The 14442-nt window shown below is 44.1% G+C and overlaps 1 protein-coding gene across 1 annotated transcript in view; it reads left to right on the plus strand.

The window, feature by feature from the left end:
• The window catches only part of man2c1 (mannosidase, alpha, class 2C, member 1), a 106267-nt gene that overhangs the window by 18096 nt on the left and 73729 nt on the right, over positions 1-14442 (plus strand). The window contains exon 7 of the mRNA XM_073024944.1: positions 6372-6478. Within this exon, the coding sequence (XP_072881045.1) occupies positions 6372-6478 (107 nt within the window). The remainder of the gene's footprint in view (positions 1-6371; positions 6479-14442) is intronic.

A 14442-nucleotide genomic window follows, 5' to 3' on the forward strand; every position in this document is an offset into this window, starting at 1 on the left:
ATGCCGACTGTTCCATGCCCAGACTGCATTTCGGGAAATCTGATCACTTGGCTGTCCTTCTCCACCTGCATACAGGCAGGGGCTAAAGAGCAAGGCTGCAGAGATGAGAACAACAAAAAGGTCGTGGTGGGGGGCAGAGGAGTGGCTATGGGATTGCTTCAAGTCTGTGGACTGGGTATGTTACATAGAAACATAGACAGTCTGTAGCACCATACAGGCCCTTTGACCAACAATGCTGCGCCGAACATGTATGTACTTTAGAAATTACCTAGGGTTACCTATAGCCCTCTGTGTTTCTAAGCTTCATGTACCTATCCAGCAGTCTCTTAAAATACCCTGTCATTTCTGCCTCCACCACTGTCACTGGCAGCCCATTTCACGCACTCACCATCCTCTGCATTTAAAAAAAAACCACTTACCCCTGACATCTCCTCTGTGCCTACTTCTGAGCACCTTAAAATTTCCCTCTCATGTTTGCCATTTTAGCCCTGGGAAAAAGCCTCTGACGATCCACTTGATCAATGACTCTCATCATCTTGTACACTTCTATCAGGTCACCTCTGTCGCTCCAAGGAGAAACGGCCAAGTTCACTCAACCTATTCTCATAACACATGCTCCCCAATCCAGGCAACATCCTTGTAAATCTCCTCTGCATCCTTCCTATAATGTGACCAGAATTGAGCACAGTACTCCAAGTGGGGGCTGACCAGGGTCCTATATAGTTGTAATATTACCTCTCTGCTCTTGAACTCAATCCCACGGTTGATGAAGGCCAATACACCATATACCTTCTTAACCACAGAGTCAACCTGCACAGCAGCTTTCAGTGTCCTATGGACTCAGACCCCAAGATCCCTCTGATCCTCCACACTGCCAAGAGTCTTACCATTCATACTATATTCTGCCATCATATTTGACCTACCAAAATGAACCACCTCACACTTAACCTGGGTTGAACTCCATCTGCAGCTTCTCAGCCCAGTTTTGCATCCTATCAGTCTTCTGCTGTAACCTCTGACAACCCTCCACACTATCCACAACACCCTCAACCTTTGTGTCATCAGCAAAATTACTAACCCACCCCTCCACTTCCTCATCCGGGTCATTTACAAAAATTACGAAGAGAAGGGGTTCCAGAACAGATCCCTGAGGCACACCACTGGTCACTGACCTCCATGCAGAATATGACCCCTCTACAACCACTCTTTGCCTTCTGTGGACAAGCCAGGCTTGAAATGTTCAAGGACTCATCAGAGAATCTGAAGGAATACACCATGGTTGTCACGTTCTTTATAAAAACAGTCATAGATGAGTGTGCCCCCACAAAATCATTTAGTCTTCCCCAACAGAAGCCCTGGATGAATCATGAGATCTACAATCTGCCGAGAGCCAGATTGGCGGCATTCAGATCTGGCGACCAAATAAGATACAAGAGGTCTGGGTACGATCTCCAATTGTTTCACAGGTGAAATTGCAATCGACTCGAATCATTGAAGGGTGCTTGACAGCGGTGACAAGGATTGAATGTTATTGCCTTCTACAAAGTGAAACTAAGCGGCATAGGTGACTACAAGCATTTGTTTCCAGATGAGCTGAATACCTTCTCGAACTCCCACAGCCCCTGATGGTCCTGTGATTTCAGTCTCTGAGGCTGCCATAAGAGCATCCTTCATGTGGGTTCTGTGAACCCACAGAAAGAATCCAGTCCAACAGCAGTACCTGGCTGAGTACTCAATAAAGATCTGGCTAGAGTATTCACTGATATCTGTAACTTCTCCTTTGGCAGTCTGAGGTACCCACCTGCTTCACGCAGGCTTCAATTATACCAGTGCCCAAGAAGAACGTGGTAACCTGCCTCAATGACTATCATCCAGTAGCACTCACATACACTGTGATGAAGGGCTTTGAAAGGTTGGTGCTGAGACATAACAACTCTGGTCTGAGAAGTGATTTGTATCCATTCTAGTTTGCCTATCTGAACAACAGGTCCAAAGCAGATGCCATTTCATTGGCTCTTCACTCAACACTGGAACATCTGGACAGCGAAGATGCATACATCAAGATGCTCTTTTTTGACTACAGCTTGGCAGTCAAACTTATCACACCCAATAAGCATCAAGACCTTGACCTCAATACCTCCTTGAGCAATTGGATCCTTGATTTCCTCACTTGCAGACCCCAGTCAGTTTGGGTTGGCAACAACGTCTCCACAATCACCACAAGCACAGGTGCACCACAAGGCTGTGTGCTTAGCCCCCGGCTCTACTAGGTTTATACTTATGACTGTGAGGCTAAGCACACTTTGGAAGACATTTAAGTTTGCTGATGACACCACTGTTGTTGGTTGAATCAAAGGAGGTGACAAATCAGCATATGGGAGGGAGATTGAAAATCTGGCTGAGTGGTGCCATAACAGCAGCCTCACTCAATGTCAGCAAGACCAAGGAGGTGTTACTGATTTCAGGAGAGGAAACCAGAGACAGGTGAGCCGGTCCTCACTGGGGGATCAGAGGTGGGGAGGGTCAGCAACTTTAAATTCCCCAGTGTTATTGTTTCAGAGGATCTGTCCTGGGCCCAGCAAGTAAGTGTCATTACAAGTAAGCACGGCAGCTCCTCTACTCCCTTGGATATTGGCAAAGGTTTGGCATGGCATCTAAAACTTCGACAAACTGTTATAGATGTGTGGTGGAGAGTACATTTACAGATGGCAATGCCATTGTAGCTCACTCTGAGGCGGACCTGCAGTGCATAATGAATGCTTTTGCCTGAACATACCAGCTCCTGGGACTTGATCTAAACGTCAAGAAAACCCAAGTACTGCACCAACCTGCTCCAGCTCAAGCTCCTAAACCTCCAGGCATCCAAGTTGACAACACCCCTCTGGAAAACACTCATCATTTCCCATATCTTGGCAGGCTTCTTCCTTCACGAGCCAGCATTGACCCAGAAATAAATCACAGAATAGGCTGTGCGCGTGGAGCTTTTGCCAGGCTGAGAAAGAGGGTTTTTGAAGATTGGGATATCAAGACCAACACTAAGATTCTGGTCTATAAAGCTATAGTCCTCCCCTCCTTGCTATATAGAGCAGAGTCATGGACAACATACAGCAGGTGCATAAAATCCCTAGAAACTTACCATCAAAGATGCCTCCGAAAGATTGTGAGAGTTAGCTGGAAGAACAGGTGTACTAACTCCAGCATCCTGGAAGAAGCTAACATTAACTCCATACCCATAATCGTGATGTAACACCAATTGCGATCGGTCAGCCACATCATCTGTATGCCTGACTCCCGCCTCCCTAAACAACTCCTGTTCGGCCAACTCAAGGATGCAAGGTGCACTCCTGGAGGACAGGAAAAGCGGTTCAAGGACAATATCAAGACCCACCTGATGAAGTGCCACATCAACCTGAATGGGTGGGAGAAATAAGCACAGGTTAGGGAAAGCTGGAGAAGGACTGTCTATGAGGGGACTGCACAGCTCAAAGAATACTTCCACTGTTGCCCTGAGTCTAGTTGGCTTCATCGTAAGGAGTGACTGGGAAAGACCCAACCAGTTACATCCGCCACCACTTCAGTGACCTACACCTGCCAACACTGCAATAGGACTTGTGGCCTCTTCAGTCATCTCAAGACCCACAATTGACCAGATCAACCACCAGGAGAAGAATTACTGATGATGGTGATCTTTGCTAATTGCATCACGGCCTGGTACGGAAACACTAATGCCCTTGAATGGAAAATCCTACAAAAAGTGGTAGATACAGCCCAGCCCTCCCCACTATTGAGCACAACTACAAGGAGTGCTGTTGCAGGAAAACAGGATCCATCATCAAGGACCTCTACTAACTAGGCCATGCTGTCTCTCACTGCTGCCATCAGGAAGAAGGTACAGAAATCTCAGGACCCACACCATCAGGTTCAGAAACAGTTATTACTCCTCAACTATCAGGCTCTTGAACCAGTGGGGATAACTCCACTTGCCCCATCACTTAACTGTTTGCACAACCTGTGGATTCACTTTCAAGGAATCTTCATCTGATGTTCTTGATACTTATTGCTTATTTATTATTATTATTTTTACTACTTTTGTATTTGCACAACCTGTTTGCTTTTGCGCGTTAGTTGTTTGCCCATCTTGTTGGGTATAGTCTTTCACAGATTCTATTATGTTCTTGGATTTACTGAGTATGCCCACAAGAAAACAAATCTTAAGGTGGTATATGGTGACATATGTGTACTTTGATAATAAACTTGCTTTCAACTTCGAAATTTTGTTTGATTGAAATTATATAAAGTCCTAGTTGGAGTTTTACCCCACTGTTGGAGTATTATGTGGAGATTTGGTCTTCTAATGCACAGAAGGGTATAGTTGTGTTAGCATGGTGTAATCAAGTTTCACCAGGTTGGTTCCCAGTATGGATTTCCTTACAAAGAAATTATGCAGATGGACCAAATTCTCTCTGCAGTTTAGAAGAATAAGAGATGATCTCATAAGCATACAGTAGAAATACGAGAGAACCTAATATGGTAGATGCACGAATGATGTTTCCCCTGACTAGGGTGCCTAGAACCAGAGATAACTGTGGTAAAGTAAGGACTCCCAAGAGACTGCAGATGCTGGAATCCAGAGCAACAAACAAACTACTGGAGTACCTCAGCGGGGTGAACAGCAGCTATGGTGGTTCCGGGGAGGGGCGGAAGAGAAGAAATCCAACATCAGAACTAATCGGAGTGAGGAGATGGCTAGTATAACAAGAAGAGGGGGAGTAGTGAGATAGATGCCAGAATGGTTTGTTAAAGATGATGGATAGATTGAGCCAGATCGAGGGCTGTGGTGTTCGGAGACAAGATGCCTGGAGGCAGACAGAAGAGGAATATGGAGCCAGGTGGGGGAGACGAGTGTGATGATTGAAGACAGCTGCTGCAGGGAGATGAGCAGGAATACAAAGAGCTATCAGTTGTGGAGAAGTAAGGAAGGTGACAGTGGACACCATTGGAGTTGAGGAGAAAGGCAACACCAGATAGGGAGGGAGCGAGGGGGAGGAGAGATGATGGGTGAAGTGTATGGGTAGTAGGTAGATGAAACTGGGAAGGGAAGGAATGAAATGGGTGAAAGAAGGCTATCCTCAAAATATGGGCTGGGCCATTGAGAGTTGAGATGAGAACAAATTTCTTCATAGAGAGACTGGATTTCTTTGGCCTTTCCTACCAAAAAGGAACATGGAGGCTCAATCACTGATAATCTAATACTTGAGCAGAATGGATGAAGCTTTTAGATTTAAGCAAATGAAGTGATGTGGCTTGCTGTAGGAAAGTGATGCTGTGGTAAAAATTACCTCTGGCTTTATTGAATGGTCGTCTGTGTCAGGGGCAATGGCTAGTTCCTGCTTTTACTTCTACATTCAAAGAATTAGTCTTTCACCTTGCATGTCATTATTTTAAAAAAATCATACTTCTTTCTGGCTTTCCATTCTGCAGCTGAAATAAACCCACAATTTCCTTTCCCACCGTGATAGCATCTTGACACCTCTGCTGTCCACTTACTGTAAAAATAAGAGGTGCCAAAACTGCTCAGGCATAAGTATAGCATAGCCAGTGCTTAGCAAAAATAAATTATTGTTGCTTTGATGTATAGACTCTAATCTTGTGGGAAAATGGGAAGGATATTCAGATCAGGAATAAACATGAAGTTGGGGTACTGATCAATTATCCTTGTCAAACTTCTCGCTACAGAAGGCTGCTATTCAGCCTGTTGTGTACAGTGTATGACAGTTTGTGCTGTTCTCTTACTGCTCCAGCTTCTTAGATTCTATTCTGACCTTTGATGCTGTGTGTGAACTTTATACATCCTTGCTGTGACTCTGCTGGTCTCTGCTAGGTGCTCTGGTAGTCCTTTGGTGTGGATAAGTGGCTAGAAAAAGAGGAGTTGATAGGCACTTGAGAGAGAATAAACTGCAGGATTACAGATGGGAGGGTGGTGGGAAGAAAATGAATTGGAACTCGTGGGATTGCTCTTGGGCGCAGAACTGAATGGCCTTGTGTACTATAATAAATCAGTGCCTCTGCTACTTATCAAATGAATGGGCAGCATTATCTTTCTTGCCTTGCCTTTCCTTCTGTTTGATTACACTTCGCATTATATCCCCGTGAGTGTGGAAGATTAATAGAGGGAAGGTTTTTCCTCTTGGAATTGCCTATTGAGGCAGAAGTCAAGTTAAAACATGAGAATGGACTTTTTTTCTTGTGTGATAAGTGTGAGTGAACAAAGTTAAGTTGCCGCACCTTTGCTGAGAAAGCTGGTGAGGTCGGTCAGTCTCCTATATATGATTGCATCTCATTTTTAAAATGTTTATTTTGCCGATAAACAGCTTGGTTATGGCCATTTGAAGAGACCATTCGGAAGTGTGCTCGGAGCTGGGTGTCTGCATTGCGACTGATGGAGAGAAACCCAAACTTCATTTTTACTTGTTCACAGGTAAAATGGACATTTCTCTTATTTTGATCCTGATGTAATTCTTCTTATTTAATGTCATGCATTGAAGACCAATTTCACCAGCATTCCCAGCTATCAGAGCACGCGAACATATGGCATTCTGTTTTGCATATTTTTGAATCTCTAGCGGTTCCCAAGCACAAGATGTATCCCAGCATAAAAGGGCAGCTTCCCCTAGTATGTCATATTGTGCTAATTTGGAAATGTATAGCATTCCTTCATTACTTCCCACCTAGTAATAGATAGCACAGCTGGCTGAGCTGCTGTCTCACAACTTCAGTGACTGGGGGGGTCATCTGTGTGGAATTTTGCGTGTTCTCTCTGTGACTGTGGATTTCCTCCAAGTGTCCTGCTTTTTTCACTCAAACCAAAGGTGAATGGGTTTCTAGAGGTCCTTGCAAACTACCCCTAGTTTATGTGGGTGATAGAACTGATTGGCAGTATTGGTAATGGAAGTGGGTTACAGGGAAAAATTAATGGGGGCACTGCTTTATTTTGAATTGGCATATGCTTGGTGGGACAAATGGCTTCTTTCTGTGTGGTAAAGAAATATGAAAATACATGACACATTCCCAGCATTTTTCTGTAGCAATTCAAGAACAAGGTTCACCACAACCTTCATGGATAATTAATGGTGGGTAATAAATGCCAGCTTTATCAATTGTTAATAAACTCCCCCCCTCTCTCCCCCCCCTCTCTCCCCCCCCCTCTCTCCCCCCCCTCTCTCCCCCCCCTCTCTCCCCACCCTCTCTCCCCACCCTCTCTCCCCCCCCTCTCTCCCCCCCTCTCTCCCCCCCTCTCTCCCCCCCTCTCTCCCCCCCTCTCTCCCCCCCCTCTCTCCCCCCCTCTCTCCCCCCCTCTCTCCCCCCCTCTCTCCCCCCCTCTCTCCCCCCCCTCTCTCCCCCCCTCTCTCCCCCCCTCTCTCCCCCCCTCTCTCCCCCCCTCTCTCCCCCCCTCTCTCCCCCCCTCTCTCCCCCCCTCTCTCCCCCCCCCGGCCTCTCTCTCTCCTATGGATCTCTCATCAGTCCCTCAACCTCCTTAAACTCCAAATTGACAATAATTCCACTAAATGTTAGCAGTCTCACTCAGAAACTGGCCCCTTGTCTCTTGAAACTTGATGCACTGGGTCAAATTTTTTTGCTCTTGTTTAACAAGCTCACTGTAGCCAGCTCTACCTCACACGGTTACCCAATTCTGATCCTTTGTCAGACGCAGGCCCACTCTGGAAAATATTCTGTGCATAACAAAATATATTTGGTTCAAGTTCAAATTCAAGTTTTGTTTTTGTTTCTAAATTAATAGATTAAAATAATTATTGTTTGACTTACGAAATAGTTTATTTTAGTTGATACTGCTCTGGGCTTTGCAAATATGACGTGAGGTTAGTGCCTTTGATTTTCTTTTCATTGGAACTTTGGTAAACAGTGGAAACTTAACTGACTTTCTCTTCTAATATACATTATTCAAGCTTTTACCTTCAAACACCTGAAGAGCTTTGGGTTTCCCTCTGTGCCAGAAAATAGGCTTGATTAATGACTGTTTATAATCTTGAAAGTGAACATTAAAATTAAAATCTTAACCACAAGAGAGAATAATAAACAAGTTCTCAAAATGCACATTATTCTTGAGACTGTTTGCATCATTTACAACTCATGAATATACAGCTCATTTATCTCCAACCATAAACTTAACCCTTGATTACAAAGTAGCTTTCTTCTTGGCTTATTGCCCAAGGACATAGTGCAAGATGCTTGCATCCCGTGCCAAGATCAGATGATTAAACCAGTTGTATCAAGGTTATGCATAAGATGATGTGCTTCCTTTGTCGTTTACACTTGGAAAAATGAGAGTTGCAGAATGGAATGGAAGCACGACTTCCAGAATCCCTGTAATATCTCACATCAACCTGGACTGGAAATGTGTCACTCTTCCTTCCAGTCAACCTGGACTGGAAATGTGTCACTGAGTCAGTATTTGGCTGCGTCTTCCATGTGTGGATTGGAGCGGTTCAAAATATTGCTGCATCACACCTTCTTGGAAGCAGTAACTGTCCTTCAGCAGCGTCAGCTAAGTTGTTCTGCGGTAAATAATGCCAACGGTCCATCATCAATTCACACAGCTCCCTGAAAGTGGCACTGCAAGTAGTAGTAGGGTGGTAAAGAAGAGGAACAGTGTGCCTGCCTTCATTATTGGTATGGTGAGTATAAAGGTCAGAATTCCACTTTGCAACTGTATAGAACCATGGTCAGGCAGCATTTGGTGCATTTCTAATTGCCACATTACAAGGAAGATGTAGAGACTTTGGAGAGGGTTCACACAAGGTTCACTAGGCTGTTGCACGGATTGGAGAATATTTCCTGTAAGGAGAAATTGGAAAACCTGGATTGTTTTCTCTGGAGAATCAGAGGCGATCTGATCGAAAGATACAGTACTGTGCAAGAGTCTTAGGCACCCGAGATTTTTAACGTAAGTTTTGTTTTCAATATTTTTGTTTGTTTTCTGCATTAGTGTGTCAGTAGAAAAGAGCAAATTTTAGTTTCCAACCATTCATTTTCCAAAAAATTAAATGTTAGAGAATTTTTTGTATTTTGTGAAACGAAGTAACGTATTAAGCAATGACCACTTTCCAAATTAAAAATTTGATTATTTTGTAGGTATTTAAAAGATAACAAACAGGTGCTAATGATCAATGACATAATGAGTTGAATAAACTGAAACAGAAACTGGTGTAGAAGGAATCAAACTGGGCAAAGGACAGCCAAACTAAAAGGCGAGGGGTGGCAGATGTGACAGATTAACCTTAAAAATCATTAATTCTGACACCATGGCAAGAATGAGTGTAGCAACAAGACACAAGGTTGTCGTCCTGATTCAGCAAGGTCTCTCCCAGGCAGAGGTTTTGTGGCAGATGGGAGTTTCAAGATGCGCTGTCCAGGCTGAAGAAGCACAAAGAAACAGGTAAACAACAACACACACAAAATGCTGGTGGAACACATCTATAGGGAGAAGTGCTGTTGACGTTTATAAGCTTACAGACTCTCGCAGCTACCTGGACTATTCCTCTTCCCACCCTGTCTCTTGCAAAAATGCCATCTCCTTCTCACTATTCCTCCGTCTCCGCCGCATCTGCTCTCAGGATGAGGCTTTTCATTCCAGGACGAAGGAGATGTCTTCCTTTTTTAAACAAAGGGGCTTCCCTTCATCCACCATCAACTCTGCTCTCAAACGCATCTCTCCCATTTCCCGCACATCTGCCCTCACCCCATCCACCCGCCACCCCACTCGGGATAGGATTCCCCTTGTCCTTACCTACTACCCCACCAGCCTCCAGGTCCAACGTATAATTCTCCGTAACTTCCGCCACCTCCAACGGGATCCTACTACCAAGCACATTTTTCCCTCCCTTCCCCCCCCCCCCCCCCGCTTTTTGCAGGGATCGCTCCCTACGCGACTCCCTTGTCCACTCGTCCCCCCCCATCCCTTCCCACCGATCTCCCTCCTGGCACTTATCCTTGTAAACGGAACAAGTGCTACACCTGCCCTTACACTTCCTCCCTCACCACCATTCAGGGCCCCAGACAGTCCTTCCAGGTGAGGCGACACTTCACCTGTGAGTGGGTTGGTGTGGTATACTGCGTCCGGTGCTCCCGGTGTGGCCTTTTATATATTGGTGAGCCCCAACGCAGACTGGGAGACCGTTTCGCTGAACACCTACACTCGGTCCGCCAGAGAAAGCAGGATCTCCCAGTGGCCACACATTTTAATTCCACGTCCCATTCCCATTCTGATATGTCTATCCATGGCCTCCTCTATTGCCAAAATGAATCCAAACTCAAGTTGGAGGAACAACACCTTATATACTGGCTGGGTAGCCTCCAACCTGATGGCATGAACATTGACTTCTCTAACTTCAGTTAATGCCCCTCCTCCCCTTCTTACCCCATCCCTGATATATTTAGTTGTTCGCCTGTTCTCCATCTCCCTTTGATGTTCCCCCCCCCCCCCCCGTCCTTTCTTTCTCCGGAGGCCTCCCATCCCATGATCCTTTCCCTTCTCCAGCTCTGTATCACTTTCGCCAATCACCTTTCCAGCTCTTAGCTTCATCCCACCCCCTCCGGTCTTCTCCTATCATTTCACATTTCCCCCTCCCCCCACTACTTTCAAATCTCTTACTATCTTTCCTTTCGGTTAGTCCTGACGAAGGGTCTTGGCCCAAAATGTCGACAGTGCTTCTCCTTATAGATGCTGCCTGGCCTGCTGTGTTCCACCAGCATTTTGTGTGTGTTGTTGTTTGAATTTCCAGCATCTGCAGATTTCCTTGTGTTTGCTCAAGAAACAGGTAAAGTTGAGGACCAGAAATGCAGCAGTTGGTGGCAGAAATTGAGTGCAGCAGACAAGACATACATCGGGTTGGCGTCCCTTCTAATAGGAAGAAGTCCAGCCCTGATGTCAGCTCTGAACTCACAGAAACCACTGGAACCCAAGTACACTTTTCTACAGTCTGGACAAGCCTTGTCAGAATTTGTCTTTGAGGAAGAGTTGCTGCTAAAAAGCTGGAGTGATGTACAAAGAGCTTAGGTTTCCATCCAGTCTGAGCATTATAAAACAGAGAACAGTACAGCACAGGAATAGGCCATTCAGCCCACAGTGTGCTGACCATGATGCCAATTTAAACTAGTCCGCACTTGGTCTATATCCCTCAATTCCCTTTATGTTCAGTTGCCTGTGTAAATGTCTCTTAAGCATTGTTATCATATAGTAAAAGGTGGAGAAAGAACCAGTAACTTTCCCTCCAACTCAAGTTGGCTTCACCTCACAAAAGTTTAGAAAATCGGTGTCTGTCGCTAATCTACACAGGTGGGTAGATTTCCCTTCTTAGTCTGAAGAAGACATTCTTATATTACTGAAAAAACGTTTAAGCATGTACTTCTCTCAAATAAATAACTTCTGGCACAATTCAAAGATCCCCACTTGGATGTCCCGATTAGTACTTGGTATTTATACTCCAAAGGAATAAAATGGGAGGAGCAGCAAGCATGTACAACTCCTACCAATGCCTTCTTTCACTTTGCTGTTTCTTTGTTTCACCCAGAGTGATTCTGCTTGATTTTCTGAGCTTCAATCCTCTAACCTAGTCTTTAAAATTTGAGTTGCTTTGTCCCCACATTCTATTTTTTTAAAATTGCCTATCTTTTCTAAAGGTTTTCTGAAATAAGTAATATCCAACTATTGTGAATTTGAAACTGAGTTTCTAATGGTTATTAGATCACTAAGAATTTTAATCATGTCACTCCTCAACTTTGTTAAGACTGCACTTTCTTCCTAACAGAGTATCATCTTGCCTATTTTGCTACCTGTATTAATACGTTGCCTTTTTTATGAACTTCAAACAAGTATCTCCTTACCCAGAACCTTTTTAGAGCACTTTTTAGTTTATGGCTTCATTTGCAGCCTTGGCCATTGGATTTGACTAAGTTCAAGGAGAGCTCTCTGCTGTTAGGAGACAATTGAATGGTTCCCTTGTACGATAGGATAGACTTGACCTTGCAATCAGATTCATTTGCTTACCACATGTACATTGATGCAGTGGAAAGCGTTCATAACTATCACAACGTAAGGATATGCCGAAGGCACATATTCTGGCACCAACATAGCATGTCTGCGAGCTCAGCAGAACAACAGAACACAGTGAGCATATTTACAAAGAGTGCCGCCACAAGAAAGCAGCATCCATCACCAAGGATCCTCACCATCCAGTCCGTGCTGTCTTCTGGCTGCTGCCAGCAGGAAGGAGGTGCCACATCACCACGTTCAGAAATGGTTATTACCCTTCAACCATCAGGCTCCTGAGGATAATATTATTCACCTCAGCATTGAACTGATTTCCACAACCTACGGATTCACTTGTAAGGACTCAACAACTGGTGTTCTCAGCATTGTTTATTTATTTACTTTTCTATTTGTTCAGTTTGTCTATTTTTGATCATTGTCAGTTTCTGTGTAGTTTTTCAGTGATTCAATTGTATTTATTTGTGCTACTCTGAATGCCTGTAAGAAAATGAATCTCAGGATAGTGCGCAGTGACATAAAAGTACTTTGATAATAAATTTACTTGAACAGCCAAAGCAAAGCAATCCCCTTCGTTTCTCTCTCTCTCTCTCGCTTGCGTGCGCATGCTTTCTCGCCTGCTCCCCCTCTCCCTCACCCCTACCTCTATCCTCAGGACGGACTGCTGCAGTCTCACAGATGTCAGGCCTTCCCCTTGGGCCTCAGTTTCTGGACTCACCAGCTTCACTCTTTGACCTTTGGGCTTTGATCTTCACAATCTATCCCATTACAATCTTGCACCTTACTGTCTTACTGTGCTGCATCTTCTCTGTAGCTGCTGTATGTTGTTCTGCATTTTGCTATAGCTCTACCTTGTACTACTGTGATGCACTGTGTATTGATTTCATCTGTGTGAACAGTGAGCAAGACGAGCTTTTCACTGTACCTTGGTACATGTGACAATAATAACCCAAAACCAATGCTAATATCAAAAAATCCTGAGGAGATGTTTTAACTGTGGAACTGGTCAGGAAGCACAAGCATTTGGGACTTGCAGTCATGTTGGAAACTATAGATTTTATCACTGTACTGTTCCCAAAAACACTTGTCAATCCCCAGTTTGCAACAGTCTCTATACAATGGTTCTGAGATTAATGTGCTCATCTACCTGTAGTATCTGCAAAAAGCTGCCAGAATATTGTACCTGTCGGACAAGTGTAAGGGTTGAGGCTCTTGCAATAAGCCTGCCTCACTCTCCCTCCTTTCAGAAGGTTCTTCAGCTACTTATTGCACATGTCACTGATCCATTAATTCCAATAAAGTGTCCTTTCATTCCATTCTTAGAACATTTTTAAAGTATCCCCTGTCATTATTACCCTTACCTCAGTTAAGTGCTTGTTCCCAAGTATCTACATAATTGGACAGTATATTGGCAAAGGTAGTAGGCTCAGCTACCCAGGTTCGATCCTGACCTCAGGTGTTGTCTGTGTGGAGTTTACACATTCTCTGCATGACCAAGGTTTACTGCTGGTGCACTGGTTTCCTCCCTCTTCCTGGAAATTTATCAATTGGTAGCTTAACCTTTTTATGTCCTTTTACCTTACATTCCCATAAAAACTACCCAGCTGTACAGGATAGCTTTTATAGAAACATAGGGGAAATACAAATGTATTAGGGTCAATTAGTGTAAGATTGGTTTCTTGATGGTCAGCATGGATTCACTGGACTGAAGTGCCTGTACTATATTTCTGGCTGATTACATGACGTACTGTGAACAAATCATCCAGAGAATGTTAGTAACTAGTTCCAGATGGTGTCTCATTTCACTGGATTCCAAGACTACTTGTTTACTATTTTCTCATCACTGCAGTTTTAAACTTAAATGATTAAAAGAATTTAACTTCAATCTGAAATTTAAGGCAAACATTGTAATTCTTCACATCACATCGAGGTATAGATGCTGATGCTAGATTGTTTGATTTTCATTTTAATTTAATTTAACAATGAAGACTGGTTGATGTACAGTAGAGGAAAGTAAATTCCAGCTCAGGAGGAACGACCCAGGAGTTTTATGGTCAAAACCCTTCATCTGCTTCCATATAAAGTTCTACAAGATTAGGATTATTCACATTACACTGTTTGTCTTAAAATCAAACCAATAAATCTCCCTCTTACTCCCAAGTCCACAGTACATGGTCACTGCACTAGGAGAATGCCTATTGTTTGTGCCAGATCTGAAAGAGCTCTGGTTCTGTTCCCCTGCTCATTCTTCATAACCTTGAGCATTACTGTCTGCCTTCTCTAGACCCACGATGACCTTCTCCATGTGATGCAAAACCATAGGAAGTACAGTGAATTTTAATCTACCTTCCTTGAAGCTAGCCAGCAAAATAGGAATA

The sequence above is a fragment of the Hemitrygon akajei genome, chromosome 21, assembly GCF_048418815.1.
Source record: "Hemitrygon akajei chromosome 21, sHemAka1.3, whole genome shotgun sequence".
Lineage (NCBI taxonomy): Eukaryota > Metazoa > Chordata > Chondrichthyes > Myliobatiformes > Dasyatidae > Hemitrygon > Hemitrygon akajei.